Source organism: Tachypleus tridentatus, chromosome 12 (genome assembly GCF_004210375.1).
Source record: "Tachypleus tridentatus isolate NWPU-2018 chromosome 12, ASM421037v1, whole genome shotgun sequence".
In the NCBI taxonomy this organism is placed as follows: domain Eukaryota; kingdom Metazoa; phylum Arthropoda; class Merostomata; order Xiphosura; family Limulidae; genus Tachypleus; species Tachypleus tridentatus.
This window is the reverse complement of record NC_134836.1, coordinates 114,286,556-114,314,007: the sequence shown is the minus strand read 5'-3', so window position 1 is coordinate 114,314,007 and position 27,452 is coordinate 114,286,556. Positions and strand designations below refer to the sequence as shown.

Genomic DNA, 27,452 nt, shown 5'->3' with positions numbered 1-27,452 from the left:
TATGGTGCATACAATCATCCCCTCTACAGTTTTGTCTGTTGAATTGTTTTATTGCATCACAGGCCGACAAATTATGTGTTTGTTCTTATGATTCTCGTGTTCTTACCAATCGAATTACATAATTAGGCCTAGATGTAGGCTTTTTCAGTAGCCGAAATGTACATCTTTAATATAGGCGTGCTTCTAAGCTTTTCGATCTAAGCCATAGTTCGTAAGTATCAGTCAGTAGGCCTAAGTATACATGCAAGTGTCGTGGCAACAAGATTACTCTGTGACTGCATGTTTACAGCTTTCAGGTTTACGTAATCATAGATTACCAATTTGCAAATTGAACAGTCCACATAAGTGGTTGCAAAAATCATTCCCCCATCGGATGTAAAAAATCTACGCCGTTGTCAATAGTGTGTGCACTGACTTCTTCATCGGCAAATATTTGAGGATATTTTTTATTATCTTATTTTAGTTATCGTCAGTTAACGATTAACCGAGAGCAACACAAAGAATTATTAGTCTTGGTTTAACTCTACAGATTTAAACTATTCGGATAAGGGAAATGTTAACCATAGCTACTCTATTTTTAGGGTTAAAAAACATCGCTTAACAGTTATTTATCGAGCAGTTTAAATGCCAAAAAAAAAACAGTTGTTTTCGTAATCTTTTATTCCTTAACGAAAATAAAGAATTATTAAAACATCACGAAAAATATGCAGTGCATAGTTAAAGAAACTGTTCATATTATTAAGAATACAAAAAACATTTAAATATATACTAATAACTGTTATGAAAAATAAATCATCTAATTATACAAAGTCAAAAGTAAAAATATTTAGAATATGCAACATTTGTTATTTTGATTAGTAACACCTAAATCAGGGGCGTCATTTGGGGATCCAGTAGGGACGATCACTCCTTCAAGCTTGGTCGAAAGTGTCCAAAAATTGAAATTGTTGTAAGATATTTTAGACAAAAAATTACGGTTTAAATTATTCTCTCTCCCCTTCCTCTAAGTTGAATTGTTGGGTCTACTCGAGAACCATCCTTAAACCTTTGTGAAATAACTCCCTGGCCTAAAGGTAATCTAATGCGTACGGCAAGAAATGTGTACACTGGACTAATAAGAACTGACAAAAACACAAAACAAGGCATAAAAAGAATGATTCAAACACTTGTCCATGTATGTATCTTCTGTTGAATAATGTTACGTACCCGATGTTGTTTTGGACTAAAAATGCAATTCAACAGTTTCTTAGAATAGATTCACCTGTTGTGAAACAACTTTTACGTTTATAAATGCCTTTCTTCTAAGGCCCGGCCAGGAGGGTTAAGGCGTTCGACTCGTAATCTGAGGGTTGCGTGTTCGTATCCCCGTCACACCAAACATGGTCGCCCTTTCAGCCGTGGGGGCATTATAATGTTACGATCCATACCATTATTCGTTGGTAAAAAGAGTAGCCCAAGAGTTGGCGGTGGGTGGTGATGACTAGCTGCCTTCCCTCTAATCTTACACTGCTAAATTAGGGACGGCTAGTGCAGATAGCCTTCGTATAGCTTTGCGCGAAATTAATAAACAAACAAATCCCTTCTTTTGTCTCCTAAAAATTAGTCCCCCGCTAGTACAGCGGTAAATCTATGGACTTCCAACTCTAAAATCAGGGGTTCGATTCCCCTCGATGGACTCAGCAGATAGCCTGATGTGGCTTTGCTATAAGAAAACATCCACACCTACCCACCCTAAAAATTGGACGTTTAAAATAAAAACTATGTTTCCTAAGACATAGGTAGTCAGCATGCGCTTCAAAAACAATTTTCCTAGTTATTTGATTATGACAGATGAAACTTTTTATACGTTTTTTTAAAGAAAAATATAGTTTTTGTCTTGCTAACAAAATAATAAAATATTGAAACGATTATTCATTTTTCTCAATAAATAACTTATTTGATTTTTGTTTGTTTGTTTTGGAATTTCGCACAAAGCTACTCGAGGGCTATCTGTGCTAGCCGTCCCTAATTTAGCAGTGTAAGACTAGAGGGAAGGCAGCTAGTCATCACCACCCACCGCCAACTCTTGGGCTACTCTTTTACCAACGAATAGTGGGATTGACCGTAACATTATACGCCCCCACGGCTGGGAGGGCGAACATGTTTAGCGTGACGCGGGCGCTGGCGCGAACCCTCGACCCTCGGATTACGAGTCGCACGCCTTACGCGCTTGGCCATGGCAGGCCAACTTATTTGAGAATAGAAAAACTGTATGAACCAGGATGTATTTTTCCTCAATAAGAACGTGTGTGAGTGTTTTATCATATCACAACTACATTGTTGAACAGAGTCCCTGGTTTTAGCGTTGTGAATCCATAGACTTGTCACTGTCTCGCCGAGAGCCCCAAAATAAGAAGTTTAGAGTCACGTGTTCATTTATAAGACATGGGATCCCCCGTTACACGTCGTGATGTTTCCCAGGAAATTGGGACAGATGTCTCAAATGACATTAAGCAACATAATCCTTAGATGTATTAGGAGAGAATACGTTCCTTGAATAATTTCGGTCCACTCTTAAATAACTTTTTTAAAGTGTGTAACATGGCTTTTTTTTAACTACAGTGAACTGTGCAAAACATGCGTGTAAGAACGTTAAAGGAAAAACAGTTTACTGTCACAGTTAATTTTCTTGTACTTGTTAAGGGACACTTTACCACCAGAAGAAGAACAACAGGAAGCACTTTCCACAACAGACATTTTGTCTGGATATTTGCACCGACTATCTGCATTGACTGCTACTTTTATAACGCTCCCACAACTGAAAGAGTTGGACCTACTCAGCGATATCACGTCTCGAACCCTGAGCTATAAATCAATTCTTAGCTCGACGTATTAACCATTAGACGACCACGAAAAGTGGAAAAAAAAATTGCAACGGGAATCTATAACATGGTAATTCTGGGTTGAGAATGGAAGCGTTTCTTTATTATAGATGAGAAATACTAGTTTAGTAAAGTTATTATTATGTGAAGAAAAATTAGTATCAACATGGCAGATTAACAAACAGTAAAAACCAGAGATGGTGAACGTAAGAACTCCATGCCATAATTCGAGAAAAAGGACGATCTGAAAGGACGATGGATGATTCATTGTAATTCTTCCCATTGATTCCTTTAATCGCTTAACGCGAATTCGTGTTATGCGAGGAAAAATTTGGACGAATTAATCGCGTAAAGCGGGGTTTACCTGTATATTTACAACTCTCCGTCCCCCCTCCGTTCTCTCTACAGAAACCGACTCATGTACAATACCTCTTTCCCCCCCAGCCCTGGTCAGCAAGAACTTCGAAACCTTTCTAACGCACCAACTGTGGACGGAAGACTCAACAAAAGATAGTGTTATTGACTTATTGACTCCTAGTGTTACTGACTCCTCAGAAGCTGTGCTGAAAAACCGCATCGTGTTTCGTACGAACTTTCAAGTACGTTTTGGGAATTAGTCTCTGGGTTCACATTTCTTCGGTCTTGAAACTGGTGGACCAGCAAGAGTTGTCCCAAATGTTGTCGTCGGTGCCCGACCTTCGCTACTGATTTTACGACGTCGAAAGTCCAGTCTTCCGTCATTGGATGACACGACTGTCGGTTCCAACAGAGTTCCTAGTGGAAAGTATAAGTAATGCTATCAGTTTTAAGGTCTTCCAGAATGAGCTTTGATTACAGGTCTTCAGTAAGAAAAATGAAGTAGATAAATAATTAAGTTAGGTTTAGATTATGATTCGTGCTCTTTTGTATACACTTTGAATTTAGATTAAAACAGTAGTTACCTACTTGTGTTTTTTAACTGCTTAGAACTACTGTTGAACAGCTGTTGTCCCGCTGTTTCCACGGTTTTGGCCGTGAGGACCCGTGATGACATCAGTGCTCGCTGCGAACTGCTCTCGGCTGACATCATAAATTTTTGTGGTAATACGATAGTGTCTGCAGTGATTTCACTTTTACGTATAGGAGAAGTTAGATAGCTGGTGTTTACCTTCGTATCGTCCTTCAGTCATTAAAGTAAAAAAAAAAAAGAGTAGTCTTGTTATCTTGGAATTCGTTTGTTTGGGATATTTGCTTAAAACTACACTAGCTGTCCCCGATTTTGAACTGACAGACTAAAGGAAAGGCAGCTAGTTAAAAGCAGACCACCCCCACAACTCTTGGGCTACTCTAATCGAAAAATGATGTTAATCTAATAGCTCATCCACTGCTTAACTATATGTAGGGCGTGACGAGACCTATCATGACCTTGCGATTAGTGCGCTAGACTCGCAACCTTTGGGTCATGGGATCGAAATCCGTTCCCAAACATTATCGCTTCTTTAAGAAGTGACGACGTTATAAAGTGATGTTCAAACTTAGCATCTGTCAGTAAAAGTAGCCCAAAGTAAGCGATGGGCGTTGCTAGAAGGTTAGGAGCTTTCTCATAAATAAAATAACAAACAAACGGAGTGCTATTTTGCAGCAACGGGATACGAACCATGGACCCTCACATTTACAGTTCGGCAAGCTAACCGTCAGACATGTCCAGTTCGTAGCTTTAGAAGCATTCGTTAAACAAAAAGAACGAACAGTAGAATACTAATTGACTGATTTATTTCAATAAATGTATAAGTTCTAGTTAAAGGGGTTTTGAATTTTGAGCAAAGTTTTGTTTTTCAATTTCGCGCAAAGCTATCTGCGCTAGCCGTCCCTAATTTAGTAGTGTAAGACTAGAGAAAAGGCAGCTAGTTATCACCACCCACCGCCAACTCTTGGGCTACTCTTTTTACCAACGAATAGTGGGATTGAGCGTCACATTATAACGCCCCCACGGCTGAAAGGGCGAGCATGTTTGGTGCGACAGGGATTCGAACCCACGACTCTCAGATTACGAGCTGAGTATCTTAACCACTTGGTCATGCCGGACGTGAAAGGATGGTGCAAACAACAAAATACTAATATACTGTAACTATATTTCCCCCATGAAAAAAGTTGCTGAGAAAAAAAAAACTTATCACCTAAAGTGATGAACTATTTGACTTGTACCCATAACAAAGATCGAACCAAATTTGTTAACGTCATAATCTTTTAATGAGTTTATCAATCAGCTAGAAGAAAAAAACAAATCAAATAAAAAAACGTGGCTAGTACAACAGAACTAGGTAAATAATACTACAGATAAACAGTAATAATGACTACATTAAATGACGTAGAACAACTAATGAAAAATAACGGAGCGAGATTTATCGATGTCATTATTGGGGTCAAATTTGTATCTTAAAATCTCTTAAACTCTCATTAAAACCTCTGGAAATTTGTTACAAACTTTCCTGAGCTCGCGAATATAATAATTGAAATCCTACACAAAATTCCTTTAAATATATTTGTTTGCTTCTTTATTGAAAAACCAATTAAGTTGTTGTTAAACGCGTAGCTACACAATGGGCTATCTGTGCTCTGCCTACCTTGTATTTTGAAACCTCATTTTTAGCGTTATAAACCAACCAACTTACCAATGAGCTATCAGGGATTTCCTTTAAATAAGTTAAGACCTAAAATTCTTAAACTTCTTAATAAAAAGTGTTTAATATAAAAAATTACTTAACATTTTGTAAACAATTCCAAAACACCTAAACTTCCCGTAAATTTTGTGTTACTGTTTAACATATATATCACGAAGATCGAAAAAGTACGTTCTTCTTTAACACTAACAATATCCCACTACATTCAACTTATTATTCAGGTATACTAGTCCCAGCGACTAAGAAAACATTTTTTAACTTTAAAGGATACAGTTTCATGTACATTACGATATTTAATATATATTTAATGGACTAAGAAACGCATCTTTGTTCAAAGTGGGCCCACTTTTGGAATTTATAAATGCCACTTTTCTGTCTCCTAAAAACTGGAAGTATTTATTTCCTGTGACATTTGTAGTTATAATGTGTTTCAAAAACAAGCTCTCTTAGTTCTTTGATTAAGAATCATGCATCTTTAGAAGTGTAAAAAGATCTTTCTTAATTGTTGAGAATGGTAGTGATCACGGATATCGTGTTAGAAGTAAAAGAGCAACAAAAGTAAAAATCATTTTAATTAATAACGTACGTTTCCAGAGTTGTCGAAATACAGGCTTTTACAGTTGTATCAAGATGGGATAATTTATTTTAATTCTTGTACGACTGTCATGTGACTCTTGTTACAGAAACCAAAATTCATGAATTATGTAAACAAACTCAATCAACTGAAATGCTGTTTACTCATCGTATACCGGATCTGTTTTTGTAGGATCCCCGAATTATTTCTGTTTCAGGAGTAAATAAAACCAAAATTAAGAGCAAGAAATTTTCGTCTCTTGCTTTTTAAGTTCACATGTCAGAGTGCATAATTCTTCTCGTGATTCATGGCAAGCGCACATTTTACTGACCTTATGACAGTACAAACTGCATCATTAAACGTACCTTATGTGACGTTATTTTAGTGTCTACTGACTGACAGACAGACAACATATTACTGTCTACTAGCGCAAGTGGTTGTATAGGTGAACCCTCAAGGCTGCCTTTGGCCCCTTTAGGAAAATTAGGTTCTAAGCTAAACATATTCAGGTCATTAGCATTACCTTTCATCTTTTACTCGATGTTAGCAACATGTATTCTAACCCGATTATACTTCTAAAGTACGCTTAGTATTCTGTTTGAATACATGTAGCTGAACCTAGCATGAAAAAATTAGCTAATTCACTACATTTTACCTTCTATTTAGACATCCATACCTGTTCTTTAGTTAAAAGTTTACTTATATAAAATATTATTTTTTTTATTTTGTTAGTGAAGACGATATAATAAAACAAATTGTTGAGATGAAATTGCCTTCTCAAGCAGTAATCTTGAGGGCTTTTAGCTAAAGCCTGGGGATCGATCCCTGTGATGAACGAAGTACCACAGATAACTCATTGCACAGTTTTTGCATTTAACAACAAACAAGCCTAATATAATTATGTATGTTTGGCACTTTATTTCGATCAAATATCTCATCGTACAGGTTTGCACTGAACAACACATAAATCTAAAATAACCTGGCAGGATAACTTAGTCTAATCAACAGTAAATTAACCATAAGCACGTGTTCTCATTTATCTCCAAGACTCACAGCACATACAATAATAATCAACTAATATTTACAATCCAAAATAACATCACATCTTTTAACGATATCCTCAAAAATAAGAAATAAATAAACACATTATTAGTACAGTAAGTGTGATGAACATTACAATATGAGTGTAGTTTAAATTGACTCAGTATAAGCTAGCAGCTGTCAATGTTTAAACGGACCCAGTATAAGCTGACAGCTATCAATGTTTAAATTGACCCAGAATAAGTTGGCAGTAGTTAATGTTTAAACTGACCCAGAATAAGTTGGCAGTAGTTAATGTTTAAATTAACCCAGAATAAGTTAGCAGTAGTTAATGTTTAAATTAACCCAGAATAAGTTGGCAGTAGTTAATGTTTAAACTGACCCAGAATAAGTTGGCAGTAGTTGATGTTTAAATTAACCCAGAATAAGTTGGCAGTAGTTGATGTCTAAATTAACCCAGAATAAGTTGGCAGTAGTTGATATAAAAATTGACCCAGAATAAGTTGGCAGAAGTTAATGTTTAAACTGACGCAGAATAAGTTGGCAGTAGTTAATGTTTAAACCGAACCAGAATAAGTTGGCAGCAGTTAATGTCTAAATTAACCCAGAATAAGTTAGAAGTAGTTAATGTTTAAATTAACCCAGAATAACTTGGCAGTAGTTGATGTTTAAATTGACCCAGAATAAGTTGGCAGTAGTCAATGTTTAAACTGACCCAGAATAAGTTGGCAGTAGTTGATGTTTAAATTAACCCAGAATAAGTTAGCAGTAGTTAATGTTTAAATTAACCCAGAGTAAGTTGGCAGTTGTCGATGTTTAAATTAACCCAGAATAAGTTGACAGTAGTTGATGTTTAAATTAACCCAGAATAAGTTGGCAGTAGTTGATGTTTAAATTAACCCAGAATAATTTGGCAGTAGTTGATGTTTAAATTATCCCAGAATAAGTTGGCAGGTGTCGATGTTTAAATTAACCCAGAATAAGTTAGAAGTAGTTAATGTTTAAATTAACCCAGAATAAGTTAGAAGTAGTTAATGTTTAAATTAACCCAGAATAAGTTGGCAGTAGTTGATGTTTAAATTGACCCAGAATAAGTTGGCAGTAGTTGATGTTTAAACTGACCCAGAATAAGTTGGCAGTAGTTGATGTTTAAATTAACCCAGAATAAGTTGGCAGCAGTTAATGTCTAAATTAACCCAGAATAAGTTAGAAGTAGTTAATGTTTAAATTAACCCAGAATAACTTGGCAGTAGTTGATGTTTAAATTGACCCAGAATAAGTTGGCAGTAGTCAATGTTTAAACTGACCCAGAATAAGTTGGCAGTAGTTGATGTTTAAATTAACCCAGAATAAGTTAGCAGTAGTTAATGTTTAAATTAACCCAGAGTAAGTTGGCAGTTGTCGATGTTTAAATTAACCCAGAATAAGTTGACAGTAGTTGATGTTTAAATTAACCCAGAATAAGTTGGCAGTAGTTGATGTTTAAATTGACCCAGAATAAGTTGGCAGTAGTTGATGTTTAAATTAACCCAGAATAAGTTGGCAGTAGTTGATGTTTAAATTGACCCAGAATAAGTTGGCAGTAGTTGATGTTTAAATTAACCCAGAATAAGTTGGCAGTAGTTGATGTTTAAATTGACCCAGAATAAGTTGGCAGTAGTCATTGTTTAAACTGACCCAGAATAAGTTGGCAGTAGTTGATGTTTAAATTAACCCAGAATAAGTTGGCAGTAGTTAATGTTTAAATTAACCCAGAGTAAGTTGGCAGTAGTTGATGTTTAAACTGACCCAGAATAAGTTGGCAGTAGTTGATGTTTAAATTAACCCAGAATAAGTTGGCAGTAGTTAATGTTTAAACTGACCCAGAATAAGTTGGCAGTAGTTAATGTTTAAACTGAACCAGAATAAGTTGGCAGCAGTTAATGTCTAAATTAACCCAGAATAAGTTGGCAGTAGTTGATGTTTAAATTATCCCAGAATAAGTTGGCAGTAGTTGATGTTTAAATTAACCCAGAATATGTTGGCAGTAGTAGATGTTTAAATTAACCCAGAATAAGTTGGCAGTAGTCAATGTTTAAACTGACCCAGAATAAGTTGGCAGTAGTTGATGTTTAAATTAACCCAGAATAAGTTGACAGTAGTTAATGTTTAAATTAACCCAGAATAAGTTGGCAGTAGTTAATGTTTAAATTAACCCAGAGTAAGTTGGCAGGTGTCGATGTTTAAATTAACCCAGAATAACTTAGCAGTAGTTAATGTTTAAATTAACCCAGAATATGGTGGCAGTAGTTGATGTTTAAATTAACCCAGAATAAGTTGGCAGTAGTCATTGTTTAAATTAACCCAGAATAACTTAGCAGTAGTTAATGTTTAAATTAACCCAGAATATGGTGGCAGTAGTTGATGTTTAAATTAACCCAGAATGAGTTGGCAGTAGTTGATGTTTAAATTAACCCAGAATAAGTTGGCAGTAGTTGATGTTTAAATTATCCCAGAATAAGTTGGTAGTAGTTGATGTTTAAATTAACCCAGAATATGTTGGCAGTAGTTGATGTTTAAATTAACCCAGAATAAGTTGGCAGTAGTCATTGTTTAAATTAACCCAGAATAACTTAGCAGTAGTTAATGTTTAAATTAACCCAGAATATGTTGGCAGTAGTTGATGTTTAAATTAACCCAGAATAAATTGACAGGTGTGGATGACCTGAAACAAACGAAGAATTAGCTTCATAGTCGTCACTGCTAACAGAAAACCACATCCATAAAACGTTGATAGTAAATGTGTTTTTCTAAGTAACACACTTTATAGGAATAATAATACATTCTCAGAAGTCAAAATGATACAAAGTCCCTGTTTCAGGTACAATGTTCATTAGTGTAACAAGCTCATGAAAAGTGAACGCCAACAATAAAGGAATCAACCCCCTTCCCGCAGATTAAAATTAACGCAAATTTTAAACAGTTGTTGTTGTTTTTGCATTACAGGGAGGGCCGTAAGTCCCTACTCATCCACATATCTTATGTATCCAGTGTATCTGTGTGCTGTCCCTCATTCTCGCTGCATCATATTATGCGACGCCATGTTCTGTGAGACATTTTCAAGTGTAAATGGACTGAAATCGGCCATATTTCTCTGAAGAAAAAAGAAAACTTTTTATAATACATGCGTAATTGAATATAACATGATAACATATGGATTGGTAGGGACTTACAGGCCATTAAAGGTGGCGCTGGGGTGGGTGTTGGTAGTGGTCGAGACTAGGATAAAAAACAAACAATTTATCTAATCGTAATTTCTCAGTTGAAAACATAACGGACAGACAGACAAGTAAAGTGACAACTCCTACTTTCGACTCCTCTTTTTCTTCACCGATATCAGAAAAAATGCCACTGTCTCCTCTACTGTTGATATTGGTTCCACTGAGACGACCCGAACCTGTGGGACCAAAAGTGAGAATACAGATTAGAATACCCTAGTAGAAATGTTAGAATTTTACTCTTCCGTATAATGTCTAAGACAAACATATATCTATGCCGTCATTGTCACGTGTTTAGTTAAAGTTTTATATGGTCTATATGCACATAATTGTAGATATGAAATGCCATCCTAGAGATATCACCCCCACAATCACTGCTGTTGGTCTAAGGGTTCACATACAAATATTGTCTCAAGAGTTCATCAAAGTTATCCCCTGCTTGTACAATGGTAAGTCTTCGGATTTACAACGCTAAAATCAGGGATTTTATTCCTTTCGGTGGACACAGCAGATTTCCCAATACGGCTTTGCTATGAGATAAAAAGAACACACACGCAGCTTCATTTTATTTCAACTGTTACATTAGAGGTTTGATTCATTGTTTGGAATTAAGCTCAAAGCTACACAATGGAATATCCGTGCTTTGCCCACCACGGGTATCAAAAACCGGTTTCTAGCGGTGCGAGTCCGCAGACATATTGTTGTGCCGCTCGTGGGGGGGGCGCATAGACAGAAATACAAACACGAATAACATCACAAAAACATCTGAATCAAAATATCTTAAAGATGAATTTACGTTTTTGACAGGATATAAAGATCAAAAAAAGGAACAACTTACTAGAGAGATTACTGACTTGACAAACACTGGTTGGTACAGTGAGAGTGTTTGATTTATCCTTGGCTATAACACTTGGTTGTACTGTATCGTATTGCACTGGAGCTTTACTTGTAGGGGTCAGCGATCTTATATGTTTTGTGGCTTGGAGTGTAGGGATGACGTCACTTTGGTTATTGTTACGTACACTAAGTTGCTTTTCTTCTGTCACTGGCAGATTCTGTGAAACATGGACAAATTTATGAAAAGTGTTGCTTGCTAAAGTATCGATATAACATATTAAACATATATACATATAACTTGAATTGTAAAAGAGCATACATGAGATCTTTTCACACCACGTGAAAATGACTTAGATATGTGAGCCTCGGCGTCACAGACAACATATTAAACATACATACACTGCTGGCAAAAATCTTAAGACCAATGAACATAAAGAAAAAATATCCATTTTGCGTTGTTAGACTCAACCACTTACTTGAGTAGAGCTTCAAAAGATTAACATAATAAAAGGAAATATAAAAGTAAAAAAAAACTTTTTAGCATTTAATAGGGAAAATGTGAACACTATGAAATTAGCCTATATACTAGCTGGTGAAAAGTTTAAGACCATACCAAAAAGAAGTCCTAAACAGGGTAGGAAATGCCCAACAATAGGTCTCATTAGTGAGTTGCACGGCCATCATTGCGAATAACTGCAAACATTCGCTTTGGCATGGTCGATATAAGCGTTTGCAGAAGGCTGGCTGATATGTTATTCCAAGTGGTGAAGATGGTTTCACAAAGATCATGCACTGTTTGGAATTGACGTTCATTTCTATAGACTTCCCTTGCCATCCACCCCCAAACATTTTCAATGGGGTTCAGTTCGGGCGAAAACGCTGGATGGTCCAAAAGAATCACGTTATTCGCCATGAAAAAGTCCTTTGTCCTGCTGAAAGATCCAGGATTTCCACACAAACGAGGGTTTTCAGTCAATAAGGATACTCTCTCCAACATGCTAATGTAACCAGCTGCTGTTTGACGCCCCTGTATAATCTGAAGCTCCATTGTTCCATGGAAGGAGAAAGCACCATAGATCATGATGGAACCTCCTTCACTGTGTCGTGTAGAAAATGTCTCCGGTGGAATATCCTTTTCGCGCCAGTAACGTTGGAAGCCATCTGGACCATCCAGGTTAAATGTTTTCTCATCAGAGAACAAAACCTTCGTCCACTTTTCTACGTCCCATGTTTGGTGCTTCTCAGCAAATTTTAACCGAGCTGTTTCGTGGTGTGGAAGGAGGCGTGGCCTTTGAGTGCATTTACAGTTTTTAAAGCCTTTCTCTCGTATATGCCATCTTATTGTTCTTGAGCTGCATTCTGCGTCCGTAAGGGCCTTAATCTGGTTTGACGATCGGCTGGTGTCTTGCCAGACAACCCGTCGAATCCTCCTGCTCAACGCCGACATTTTCTTGGGCCAACCACTTGAAATTCTGGTTCCGTATCCTTCAGGGACTTTTAAGATGTTTGTAACAGCAGTTTTACTACGCCCAATCTCACCAGCGATGGCATGTTGAGAGAGACCTTGCTTTTGCAGCTTGACAATTCTGCCACGTTCAAACTCTGTCAAATTTTTAGCCTTTGCCATGTTTTTACCCAATGTAACACAGGAGATGTCAGTGGGAGATGTTGACAACGCTAATGCTTGAATACAAATGAGTAAATTTCGTTACGTGTTTACAGATTAACGCTTCATTTCAGTATGGTCTTAAACTTTTGACCGACTAGTATTTAGGCTAATTTCATAGTATTCACATTTTCCCTATTAAATGCTAAAAGTTTTTTTTTTTTTTTCACTTTTCTTATTTCGAAGCTCAAATAAGTGGTTGAGTCTAACAACGCAAAATTCATATTTTTCTTTATGCTCATTGGCCTTAAGATTTTGGATATCAGTGTATATTTGTTTCTCAGCAAATTATCGACCATCCAATATTTCAATACTATCTAGGATACCTTATAATTAGAGGATTATCAGTTTCTCCTGCAAAGGATATTCCTACAGCTGATCTGATCTCCTGGTGTCATCATTAGCAAACTAACATACAAGATTCCACACACACATACATTTCGAAACATTCAGTGCCCCTTTAATGTCTCCAAGCCCGGCATGGCCAGGTGGGTTAAGGCGTTCGACTCGTAATCCGAGAGTCGCGGGTTCGAATCCTCGTCACACCAAACATACTAGCCCTTTCAGTCGTGGGTGTGTTATTATGTGACGGTCAATTCCACTATTCTTTGATAAAAGAGTAGCTCTAGAGTTGGTGGTGGGTGGTGATGACTAGCTGCCTTCCTTCTAGTCTTACACTGCAAGATTAGGGACAGCTAGCGCACATAGTCCTCGTGTAGCTTTGCGCAAAATTTAAAACAAACAAACTTCAATGTTTCCAATGGGTTTTTATACCTTTTATCTACTCAGATTGTGAAGCTGGCGTCCATGATATCAAAGGATCTGTTAAAAACCTGTTAAAATGTACGGTTTAAGGTTAAATTCTTCGTGCTTTTTATAATGTAAATTACAGTATTTGAATGCTAATGCTTACTTACGGCCCTAAGAAAACACACAATTATCCCTAAATTTGTAAGACTAGAGGGAAGGCAGCTAGCCATCATCACCCACCACCAACTCTTGGGCTACTCTTTTGTCAACGAATAGTGGGATTGACCGTCACATTAGTGACGAGGATTCGAACCCGCGACCCTCGGATTACGATTCGAGCGCCTTAACCACCTGGCCGTGCCGGGCCTGTCCCTAAATTTCAACAATGTTCACCATTATTTTTCAAATTACGAAATAACAAAATTCAAGACACTCACCACCCACCGCCAACTCTTGAGCTACACCTCTTTTACCAACGAGTAGGGGGATTCACCGTCTCATTATAGAAACCCCACGGTTAAAAGGGAGAGCATGTTTGGTGTGACGGGGATTAAAACCTTCAACCCTCAGATTGCAAGTCAAGCGCCCGAACCACCTGGTCATGCCATACTTTATCATCTTGTATGAACTCAAACAATGCAGACTTAACAGTTTATAAAATAACCTTGTACAGGGGATAGTAGTTATATACTTGGAAGGAACGGGTATTTAGTTTGAAGGAAAGTTTCGTCGAATTGGAACTCTATCCAAATGGAGAGTTCAAGAATATATTTATTCATCTTCACTTCGTAACGGAAAAATTGCTTTAAGAACTAGTATGGGAGTGAAAAAAACAACGGAATTATGAGTGATAAGTTGAGATAAAAGTTGGCAAAGCGAAAGCAACTAATGTTGAGAAGTTGGAGCTACCAAACATCGAGGTATGGCTGAAATTCCGACCGCGGAAAGGGAGGAGGCACCTATTCAGGGTGGCGTAAATATATAACTCTTATGGCTCTGAATTTACAGTGGAGGAAACAAGAATACACATTTTCACAGGACGAGCGTTGAATAATATACAACCCCAAGAGTCGACTCATTATGAAAGAAACCTAACATTAGAATCAATGCATTATGAAAGATCCTTAGACAAAGGATAACATATTACTTTAGAGAAGTTTACCTAAACAAGTAATAAAACATTTCCTTAGCACCAGTAAGTTTGTAAAATAAACATAGATATATATGGATGAAATAAGGGACACAGCCTTTAGCTCATTAGCTTAGTTTTTTTTTTTTAAGGTATTAATGCAAAGGTACACCAGCACTACCAAGCTAGAGACGGAAAGCAGTTAGTCAATAGCACATACCACTAACTCTTAGGTAAATGCAATAGAGTTGAGTTTGGCCTTATGTTCACTTCTGGATAGCTCATGGCCTTCAGAGGTGGTTGCATCAATTTTAGACCGAATATTTTCAGATGAAGCCTTGTGAGAGCATTAGTTACAAAAATGAAACTCAAATGAAGGACAAACTTATATTTAAAAGTGACTCAATGTGGTATGGAGTACAGAAATCTCACAAACAACATTGTGGAAAAAATGTGATTATAACATAACTGCAAAACCTAATATATTTCTGAAAATGAGTATGACGAATCTGACTCGTTTTTAATACAAATAATAATCTTGCTGTAGAAAAGAAACACTGTCAACATTAACACGTTAAGTAAAATACTTGAGTATACAATGAGGTACAACATCTTGTAAATAGACACTTCCATACAGTATGACATGAATAATTACTGTATTTTGTTTGTTTAATTCGGGGAAAGTCAGATTAAGCGATCTTCTATGTTTGTTTGTTTTGAAATTCGCGTAAAGCTACGCGAGGGCTATCTGCACTAGCCGTTTCTACTTTACCAGCGTAAGACTAGAGAGAGGGCAGCTTGTCATCACCACCGACCGCCAACTCTTTGGGTGCTCTTTTACCAATAACGGGATTAACCGTCACATATAACGCCCCCACGGCTGAAAAGGCGAGTTTGTTTGATGTGACGGGAATTTGAACCCACGACCTCAGATTACGAGTCGAGTGCCTTAACCATGTGGCCATGTCGGGCCATTAATGTCTCACAAAACATATCTAAATATAGAATAAATTAAAATCTAAAGAAATAATATATCATGAAATGTATTTGAATGTCAAATGACCGTTAGTTACGAGAATGTTCACTATAACCTATCACTTCATTATTAATTCCCCTCGATGGACTCAGCAGATAGCCCGATGTTGCTTTGCTATAAGAAAACACACACTCAGTATTAATTCTTACTCCTGGGTCTCCTATTTCAAATCACCATTTAACTAACAGCAAATCTCATTTAGCGAAATAAATTGTTCTAAAAGCAAGCTGATTAAGATCTTCAGAAATATTTGTGTGCAAATAGAAAGATACCTTAATAACTGGAGCGTCCTTCTGTCCATGTTTTCCAGTGAAAATATTGAGAAAGTCAAACTTACTTCCAGACTGTTGTTTTTTGGTGTTCTGAATCTGTCTGTAAGCTTCTCGAAGTTGCGGTATTCTATCCTGCGGAAATGATAGATTATACACGATACATTAAATGCACTTCTCTTTCGTACTTTGATTGCTAATTTGTAAGTGCGAAACTCACTATTGGATCGCATTCAATTTTAATGATAACAGCACACTGCACAGTATTGGATCGCATTCAACTTTAATGATAACAGCACACTGCACAGTATTAGATCGCATTCAATTTTAATGATAACAGCACATTGCTCAGTGTTGGATCGCATTCAACTTTAATGATAACAGCACATTGCTCAGTACTGGATCGCATTCAACTTTAACGATAACAGCACATTGCTCAGTATTGGATCGCATTCAACTTTAATGATAACAGCACATTGCTCAGTATTGGATCGCATTCAACTTTAATGATAACAGCACATTGCTCAGTACTGGATCGCATTCAACTTTAATGATAACAGCACATTGCTCAGTATTGGATCGCATTCAACTTTAATGATAACAGCACATTGCTCAGTACTGGATCGCATTCAACTTTAATGATAACAGCACATTGTTTTTGACATCGGTGATGTAAATTTGAACAGTCTGTAAAGTAAACAGCTAATTTTGTATTCTTTATAAGTAAGTGATATCGTATTGTTTCTTTAACTTAATTTTAATATCAATATTAGTAATAATATTTAATATATATAATAGGTTTATTTGTATTTTATATATCTTATTATAAGGATTATTCAACATTGTTAGCTTAGTATGTGGATTTAAGTCGAGCTCCATTGAAAGTTCGGGTTACAGGATTTAATTCATTTTTATCAAGATTTCTTGAACCTACGTAATTTTTCTAACACCATGTATGTGGATTTCAGGATAGCCTGAATCTCCTAAACTGGGCGACCTTCATGAGCTATCATTAGGATTGCGGCCAAAAGCTTCGCTAACAACTAGGGTAACTAACTGGTGAATCAAAACATTTTAATTCTTACACGTAAGAAGGTTACATTGAATTAACTGTATTTATTAATGTTTTAAGTTTCAGGGTTTACTAACGCAGGTAACTTACTTTGATCGGAAATTAGTAATGACAATGCTAAGCGTTTATTTATTTATTTATTTTTTACAAAACTACAAAGGCATAACATTAAAAAAGCGATCAAATTTCAATAAATATATGTGGCTATCTTGAATCTGAATTATATATATGGTTATTTCTTTCAAACATAATAACAATTACAATTGTTTACAAAATGTGTGAGAAACTGAGCAATAATGTTGGAACGATATACGGTTTAATATATATGCATATTGCATTACCTAATTAATAGTAAACATTACTACGTGTGTAAATAAACATACTGATAAAATAACACTATGTAACAAAAATTTCGTTCCTAGATAGTATGTGTTATTTCTTAATTGCTTATGTTGTAAAATTCAGAAAATGGCCATTATTCCTTTCAAACTTTGCTTTTGTGACCTGGATATTGAAATTTGAAATTAACCTATTTTCTGTGTAAAAACGGGCAAATTTGCACATTTTCATTTACATAAGGTTTGAATAAAACAACATATGAATCAAGATTTACATGTATTTATACCAAAATTATACAGAAATGTTTAGGAGTAGTTTTTTTCGAGATTTGCGAGTGTAATGTAAATCACTTTCACGTATCAGCCCCTAAATATAGTCTAACATCATGTTATACGCTCCTTGGTAGCGGCGTTCAAAGCCCAGTATATCTCAGTTGAAGCGCTCGCTTTGCTCCTCTGAGTATGCTCCCATGTTCTCTTTGAATTTATCAAGATGAGCGTCAAGGATATGGACTTTCAGGGACATCTTGCAGCCCATTTTGCCGTAGTTCTTCACCAGAGCCTCAACCAGTTCCACATAAGTTTCGGCCCATGAAGCCTCGAACCACTGTGACAAAGCTGCCCCGAGCTTTCTTTTCCTTCCTACTGAGTTCTTAGGAAATTTGATTGATTTGTCATATAACAAGTTACCTTTTGAATCGATTCTACGTTAATAAGACTATTAGCTTCTTTCAAAATAACACTAATGATACTATTTCTTCAAGCAGACTTCACTTTTTCCCATCCCTAATAATCATTTTCAAACAACAGAACCATAGTTCGTGTCCTATTCTTTAAGGCAGACTTCACTTTTTCCGATTAATTGCGATATTGATGGTATTTTTACTTATTTATTGTATTATTATGTGTTGCTAACATACTTATAAGTAACAAATTAATCTGTCTACAAACAATTCGATGAAGGGATAACTTAAATAAGTGTGTGATTTTAGGGCAAACCTGCAAACATTGTATGTAGATACCCTCTTATGTATCAGCACTAGCGACATCTATATCAACCTCAAGGAAATAAATAGCCAATTTGCAATTCACTTCTATGAGCATTGCGGTTTACAAATTGCTAAGACCGTGATTTTCAACGTACTTAAAATCCTAGATTTTAATAACATCCACTGAATCCAACACCTTGTAAATGTCAGTTTTGTCAACAAATGTTTCAAAAATACGTTTATCTCATGCGTCTCTTTTAAAGGTTATATTTATTTTAATATTTCAACACCCCATATAAATATCCCATAAAAATTACAAAAAACAATATATCGTCCAATGATGAGTATGCAAGTCTACTAAATATGTAACAAATAACTAGTTCCTGCTAATACGTTGTGGTTATGGTGATCTACTGACGTTATACAACTTAAGTTACCTTGCCTACTGACATGTTGTATTGAGATTGCCAGTCTCTGAATCTCTTCTCCACTTCTATGATACTCGAACCCTGTTTATAAGTTTCTAATATCGATATCAACTGTTGCTGGGAGACGCTCAGTCGCATGTCCGTTAACTGCGAAGAAGGTGTCGTGTGGGTTTTCGTCCATCCTTCTACCACAGAAAGCGCCACATAAAGAAACACACATTTATGATAAGGTGCTTCAAACACATAGATACATATACAAAATTCTAATACAGGAACACATGGTTATATGCTGCCTTACTGCTATAGTATACATTTATATTTGTCTCTAGATTTTGTTTGTTTGTCTTATGGCAAAGTCACAATGGGCTCTCTACTGTGCCCGCCGCGTGGAAGGAAATCCTGGATTTTAATATTGTAAATCCGTAAACTTATCGCTCTCCCACTAGGGGGGACTTGTTCGCTAAATATAAAGTAAAAATTAATAATCTGTATGAATAGAAAATAGCAAGGCGTTTTGTACACTTAGCAAACTGCGACGAAACTAACAGTTTCAAAATAACATCTAAATGGAACGTTCTGGTTTCAGTATCAAAGAAATCTTCCTCGTAGTTTAATAATATAATGTTTATTGAAAGCGCAAAAGCTTCAACAGTCTTCAAACAAGGCTAAAACTAAAACTTTGTCAACTTTGTTTGACTCCCCCCCCATTTAGGCCCGACATGACCAGATGGTTAAGACCTTCGACTCGTAATCTGAGGGTCACGGGTTCGAATCCCCGTCGCACCAAACATGCTCGCCCTTTCAGCCGTAGGGGCGTTATAATGTTACGATCAATTCCACTATTCGTTGGTAAAAGAGTAGCCCAACAGTTGGCAATGGGTGATGATTACTAGCTGCCTTCCCTTTAGTCTTACACTGCTAAAGTAGGGATGGCTAGCGCAGATAGCCCTCGTGTAGCTTTGTGCGAAATTCAAAAAACAAACAAACTAACTAAAACTTTGAATACTCACTTTTAAATAGAACTTACGAAACTGCACCACTAAGTTACAAGTAAGCAAATAATGTTACAGTTGTTATTTACATTCAGAAAATAAACAACTAATGTTTATCTTGAAGTTATCTAACCATAACCAAGAAATCGCGAGAGATTATAGCGAAGATTCGTTATAGTATGTTAACCACAATATATCTGTTATATCCAATATTAGGTCTCTTCGGGTTGGCTGGGATATACAAACACAGTAATGGTTGACAACAATGTTGCTGTTATTGTTGTTTTACCAGCAAGGTACCAATTTGCCACCTACATTCTCTTCATTGCAGGGAATCGAACGACTGATTTTAACCTTATAAGTTCATAAACTTAACGCTGATTGATAAAAGGGAGTGGTTTAAAAGCTACACATATTAACAAACTCGACAAGCATCAATTGTTTCGATATATATGAATTACTCCTGATGACTCAGTGGTGAATTTTGGAGCTTACAACCTAGTTTCGACATCCACAGTGGACAGAACACTTATAGCCCCTCGTGTAGCTATGCGCTTAACAACAAACCGAATTGGTGTGAACAGAATAAGTTGGTGAAATCAAGTATTTTTATTTAGTTAAATCAGCATAGATTATAATTAGAGTAAGGACGTTTTAACAATATGTTTTTTAATTATCTTAACATCATATATTAGTAACTATTACTTTCTTGAATTAGTTTCCTTATTATTAGATTCACCTCTCTGGTTCAAAGCAAAGCCTATTAGGCTATTTGCTGGGTCTGTTACGAGGAGGGCCCAGCATGGCCAAGTGTGTTAAGGCGTTCGACTCGTAATCCGAGGTTCGCAGGTTCGAATCCCGGTCGCACCAAACATGCTCGCCCTTTCAGCCGTGGGGGCGTTATAATGTGACAGTCAATCCCACTATTCGTTGGTAAAAGAGTAGCCCAAGAGTTGGCGGTGGGTGGTGATGACTAGCTGCCTTCCCTCTTAATAATATATATGCCTCCCCTCTTGTCTTACACTACTAAATTAGGGACGGCTAGTACAGATAGCCCTCAAGTAGCTTTGTGCGAAATTCAAAAACAAACAAACCGTCACGAGGAATGAAACTTAGGATTTTAACACTAAGTATTTACCGCTGTCATTGTCTCGGCATGTATGGCCAGGTCATTAGGGTGCTCGACTCATAATCTGAGGGTCGTGGGTTCGAATCCCCGTCACACCAAACATGCTCGCCCTTTCAGCTGTGGGGTCTTTATAATGTGACGGACGGTCAATCTCACTATTCGTTGGTAAAAGAGTAGCCCAAGAGTTGACTAGATGCCGTCCCTCTGGTCTTACACTGCTAAATTAGGGACAGCCAGTGCAGATAGTCCTCGTATAGCTTTACGTGAAATTCAAAGACAAACAAACAAGTTGTTTCATTGGCTAAATATCAAGGGGGAAGGGAAGTGTTGTGTTCAAATAGCAGTACAGTTTGGATTTTTATTTATTTATTTTATTGGTCACTGATCATGTTTAATGCAAGTTTTTCAATGTCCAAATAAATCACGAATAGCGTGATATTTGTTAACACTGACTTCTAACACTGACGCTAAAAGATTCAGTAGTTATAGACTTCAGCTGTCGTATGGAAAGTTTGCCTTCAAATACAAGTTAAGTCAGAAGTTTACGTTATTTTATGTTTTAATAAAATGTCATGTTTACAGTAAATTTCTTCAACACAAGTATAGGGATTTGTAATGTTGGTTAACATTCGAATTAAAATTTAGTCTACTTACACCATAAAGCCGCCTCAACTTTTAAAATTAACGGAGCATTTTAGCACCATCTATGAAGTGAAATATGCACTAGACATTTTAATAAAACTAAGTTTAAGAGAGGAAATATCGTTACGCAACAAAAAAAAGTAGATGGATAACAGACAAAAAAAAATCCTAGCAAAAATTAGACTAACTGAAGCAGCAACAATATAATTAACATGGTCAAGTGATAATTCTGAAGAAATAAAGGAAAGAAGATAAACTGGTGTTACGAGATATGCAAATAGATTCTGGCTACTCTATGTCTTCACTGCCCGTTGAACGAGTACATCAATTATCATTATTAGAAGAACTGGCAAACTGAAAAGAGTCTTCTTGAATCCGAAATGGGTTAAGCGACAACGGTGTCAAATGGAAGAAACTAAATCAGTAATTAGAACTTCTAAGCTAAAGTTTTAAACATGGCTTTAGAGAAGAGTTGAATTTTGAAAAAATCCCATCCCCCAACAACAACAAAAAAAATAAACCCGTCAGAATGACGTAGTTCGTTATTTAGAATGAATTTAATTTATTGTTATTGTTGTTTCTAAAAATTATATTTATCTCCTTTAATATAAAAGTAAAACAATTTTTAAATGTTTAATTTTATTCTGTGGTAAAATTTTGAAATCTTTGTATTACAGTTGACTAACAATTTCACTACATAGTCTCGACTCGTAATACGAGGGTCACAGGTTCGAATCCCTGTCGCATCACACATGCTCGCCCTTTCAGCCGTGGGGGCATTATAATATGACGGTCAATCCCACTTTTCGTTGGTAAGAGAGTAGTCAAAGAGTTGGCAGTGGGTAGTGATGACTAGCTGATTTCCCTCTAGTCTTACACTGCTAAATTAGAGGCGGTTAGCGCAGCTAACCCTCGTGTAGTTTTGCGCGAAATTCAAAATCAAATCAACCGAACAAACAAATTACATAGTCATTTTCTTAATATGTAAATATTTTAAAAATGAGGCTCAGGTGTGGAGTGAAAGTATCTTTTTTTTTTCCTGTGGTGACATCTCAAAATTTACCTTTCACATACACGTGTGTTAAGATATAGGAAAGAAATGATCCACAAACTTATAGTGGAGTTTATCCCTCGTTATAATGAAGCTTATCAGCCTTGTTTGTATTAGATCAGTTATTACAAAGAATCCTAAATCTTATAATGAACAATATCATTTAGGAATTAGACCAGATCTTACAATAAACCTTATTCATCTTCTTCAGACTAGACTAATTAGCTGAAATAACCCTCAATGTTATAATAAACCTTATCATTTAGAACGTAGGCCATTTAAGCCTGTATCAACTTGGTCTTGGATGAAGTTAATGTTTAGTAACAATATTTGAACAAATCACACACCTTTCCCTTTGCTAAAAATCATTGGTCATAAATGATCAGCTCGAGCTTTACATCATACCAAACTTCCTTTAAATCAATACAATGTCCACACAGGCTCTTCATCCTCAGAAAATTTTACAAGCCTGACTTTAGTCCTAATTGTTGTCCATAAATTATCCTTAATCTTGAGATACGTTTAACTAAATTAAACATTTATAGGTCATAAGTAACATCGTGGAAATTATATCGTGTGTTTCAACAAACATTACGCTTTTCTTTAGAGTTCATTATCTAAAAATGACCACCAGTAATTTCTTTACAGTTTTTAGCAACTTGACTCTCGGTGAGATCGGTTGTCAGCAACTGCTCCCAGTCTCATAATAAAACTTATTAATGACGTAGTTTTTGACCAGGTCACTAAACAGAAACTATACCGAGTCCCTATCAACCTGTACTTTGAAAATAATTGAATGTCGAAAACCACGTAACAAGCTTTTATAAATTGATTTGAGAACTAACCAATAAGAAAAACAGATTATAAAGCTTTTAACTGACCCTATTAGTTTGGTCAGTTACTGGAAACTAACTTTATTCTTAAATAACCCTTATCAACGTGGATATCTGTTCAATGGTCAAGGTTAACATACATTTTACAAAAAAAAAAGTTAAGATGACTTTAAATCTGACCAATAAATCTAAGTATTATGATTATTCTGGCCAGAATTGCAGAGGTCGTGTCTCGAGAAAAGTGGATCAAATTAGTAGTGGGAGATTATCCAGGTAAAGGTTTGTACCTTCGGTACATTCTCTTTATTTTATACTTCATTATAGTAACACATGTAACCTTTTTACCCTGTGTGTGTAAGAGGGTTAAGTACCACACAAAAAAACAAGAACAGGATACTGGTATCTAATAAACGGATATCCATCAATGTAAACGATTCACAATAGCATTAGTTTATCCATAACATTTTAATGAATGTCAGTAAAATACAGTCACACTGATTTATTACTTATGAATGTTAAGTATCAGGCTTGTTTTGACAACTTTCTTTTTTTACTGCACTTTTCTCTCACTACCAATGATCTGTTTAAGTTCTTTTATATTGTTATTTTAACTTTACAGTCAGTATCGGTTACTAGACAGAGGAATAGCACCTTTCGTGAGAAAGAAGAAAAAATCTGATTTCTGGAATGTGGTAAACATTTGTCAGTAAATATGCAAACTCCCATTGAAACATCCTGGCACACTGGAGGAGGGGGAAGGGGAAGAACAATAGGTCTAAAGGGCTATAACGCCAATGGCGGCGCCAAGGGGGGGCTTGGGGTAGCTTGAGCCCCTCAAAAATGAGCCAAGCCCTCCTCAGCTCCCCCCAATATTTTTTCCTACATATATTCATAAAATATAGAAAACACAATCGTCGTTGTTGCTTAACAATTAACATAAAAGAGACATAAATTTGTAGAACTCAACGTCTCATTAAGACGGAAGTATGTGTCATGCGTCCCATAGCAACGTACTGAATACACTGAAACTCATGCGCTGTACTGCCGCTCCCTGTGTAACTTTACTCTTAATGGTATATTAAATATTCAATCTAAACTAATCTTGGTAATCTTTATTATTATGTATTACCTTGGGTGGAACTTAGGTGAGCTTCCTCTTTTACATATACGCATATTTTCATAAACAGATTATTTCTAATTTGTAATAATGAATTATTAATCAGAGTATGAGTAAACATTCAGACAGCTCCTTGGAAGACTTACCTGTAATGTCGTCTAACGAACTCTGGATGAGGTTTTCTTCTGTCTCTTTCGGCTCCTCGTTTTCTGCTTTATCATGGCCTTCATAAAGCAGTCGCTCATGTGGTGGAATGTCTACAGTCACAAACATTGATTAAAGTTGTTTTATCGTGACTCACTTAAAGCAGTCACTCATGTGGTGGAATGTCTATAGTCACAAACATTGATTAAAGTTGTTTTATCGTGACTCACTTAAAGCAGTCGCTCATGTGTTGGAATGTCTACAGTCACAAACATTGATTAAAGTTGTTTTATCGTGACTCACTTAAAGCAGTCGCTCATGTGGTGGAATGTCTACGGTCACAAACATTGATTAAAGTTGTTTTATCGTAACTCACTTAAAGCAGTCGTTCATGTGTTGGAATGTCTACAGTCACAAACATTGATTAAAGTTGTTTTATCGTGACTCACTTAAAGTAGTCGCTCATGCGGTGGAATGTCTACAGTCACAAACATTGATTAAAGTTGTTTTATCGTGACTCACTTAAAGCAGTCAGTCGCTCATGTGGTGGAATGTCTACAGTCACAAACATTGATTAAAGTTGTTTTATCGTGACTCACTTAAAGCAGTCGCTCATGTGTTGGAATGTCTACAGTCACAAACATTGATTAAAGTTGTTTTATCGTGACTCACTTAAAGCAGTCGCTCATGTGGTGGAATGTCTACGGTCACAAACATTGATTAAAGTTGTTTTATCGTAACTCACTTAAAGCAGTCGTTCATGTGTTGGAATGTCTACAGTCACAAACATTGATTAAAGTTGTTTTATCGTGACTCACTTAAAGCAGTCGTTCATGTGGTGGAATGTCTACAGTCACAAACATTGATTAAAGTTGTTTTATCGTGACTCACTTAAAGCAGTCGCTCATGTGGTGGAATGTCTACAGTCACAAACATTGATTAAAGTTGTTTTATCGTGACTCACTTAAAGCAGTCGCTCATGTGGTGGAATGTCTACAGTCACAAACATTGATTAAAGTTGTTTTATCGTGACTCACTTAAAGCAGTCGCTCATGTGGTGGAATGTCTACGGTCACAAACATTGATTAAAGTTGTTTTATCGTGACTCACTTAAAGCAGTCGTTCATGTGTTGGAATGTCTACAGTCACAAACATTGATTAAAGTTGTTTTATCGTGACTCACTTAAAGCAGTCGCTCATGTGGTGGAATGTCTACAGTCACAAACATTGATTAAAGTTGTTTTATCGTGACTCACTTAAAGCAGTCGCTCATGTGGTGGAATGTCTACAGTCACAAACATTGATTAAAGTTGTTTTATCGTGACTCACTTAAAGCAGTCGCTCATGTGGTGGAATGTCTACAGTCACAAACATTGATTAAAGTTGTTTTATCGTGACTCACTTAAAGCAGTCGCTCATGTGGTGGAATGTCTACAGTCACAAACATTGATTAAAGTTGTTTTATCGTGACTCACTTAAAGCAGTCGCTCATGTGGTGGAATGTCTACGGTCACAAACATTGATTAAAGTTGTTTTATCGTAACTCACTTAAAGCAGTCGTTCTTGTGTTGGAATGTATACAGTCACAAACATTGATTAAAGTTGTTTTATCGTGACTCACTTAAAGCAGTCGTTCATGTGGTGGAATGTCTACAGTCACAAACATTGATTAAAGTTGTTTTATCGTGACTCACTTAAAGCAGTCGCTCATGTGGTGGAATGTCTACAGTCACAAACATTGATTAAAGTTGTTTTATCGTGACTCACTTAAAGCAGTCGCTCATGTGGTGGAATGTCTACAGTCACAAACATTGATTAAAGTTGTTTTATCGTGACTCACTTAAAGCAGTCGCTCATGTGGTGGAATGTCTACAGTCACAAACATTGATTAAAGTTGTTTTATCGTGACTCACTTAAAGCAGTCGCTCATGTGGTGGAATGTCTACAGTCACAAACATTGATTAAAGTTGTTTTATCGTAACTCACTTAAAGCAGTCGTTCATGTGTTGGAATGTCTACAGTCACAAACATTGATTAAAGTTGTTTTATCGTGACTCACTTAAAGCAGTCGTTCATGTGGTGGAATGTCTACACTCACAAACATTGATTAAAGTTGTTTTATCGTGACTCACTTAAAGCAGTCGCTCATGTGGTGGAATGTCTACAGTCACAAACATTGATTAAAGTTGTTTTATCGTGACTCACTTAAAGTAGTCGCTCATGCGGTGGAATGTCTACAGTCACAAACATTGATTAAAGTTGTTTTATCGTGACTCACTTAAAGCAGTCAGTCGCTCATGTGGTGGAATGTCTACAGTCACAAACATTGATTAAAGTTGTTTTATCGTGACTCACTTAAAGCAGTCGCTCATGTGGTGGAATGTCTACAGTCACAAACATTGATTAAAGTTGTTTTATCGTGACTCACTTAAAGCAGTCGCTCATGTGGTGGAATGTCTACAGTCACAAACATTGATTAAAGTTGTTTTATCGTGACTCACTTAAAGCAGTCGCTCATGTGGTGGAATGTCTACAGTCACAAACATTGATTAAAGTTGTTTTATCGTGACTCACTTAAAGCAGTCGCTCATGTGGTGGAATGTCTACACTCACAAACATTGATTAAAGTTGTTTTAT

At 36.4% G+C, this 27,452-nt stretch overlaps 1 protein-coding gene across 4 annotated transcripts in view; it reads right to left on the bottom strand.

Annotated features, from left to right (window-relative positions):
• Positions 1-645: 645 nt before the first annotated feature.
• Positions 646-27,452, bottom strand: part of LOC143234398 (uncharacterized) — a 51,724-nt gene continuing 24,917 nt past the window's right edge. For 2 of the 4 annotated variants that reach the window (XM_076471747.1, XM_076471748.1), the window contains exons 8-14: positions 24,818-24,928; positions 18,917-19,092; positions 16,084-16,215; positions 11,232-11,448; positions 10,484-10,581; positions 3,807-4,020; positions 3,316-3,635 (exon numbers count right to left, since the gene is read on the bottom strand). In XM_076471747.1, coding sequence (XP_076327862.1) covers positions 3,475-3,635; positions 3,807-4,020; positions 10,484-10,581; positions 11,232-11,448; positions 16,084-16,215; positions 18,917-19,092; positions 24,818-24,928 — 1,109 coding nt within the window. In that variant the 3' untranslated portion in view covers positions 3,316-3,474. Of the gene's footprint in view, positions 3,636-3,802; positions 4,021-10,483; positions 10,582-11,231; positions 11,449-16,083; positions 16,216-18,916; positions 19,093-24,817; positions 24,929-27,452 lie in introns of all 4 variants that reach the window. The other 2 variants (XM_076471749.1, XM_076471750.1) reach the window with 2 other exon arrangements.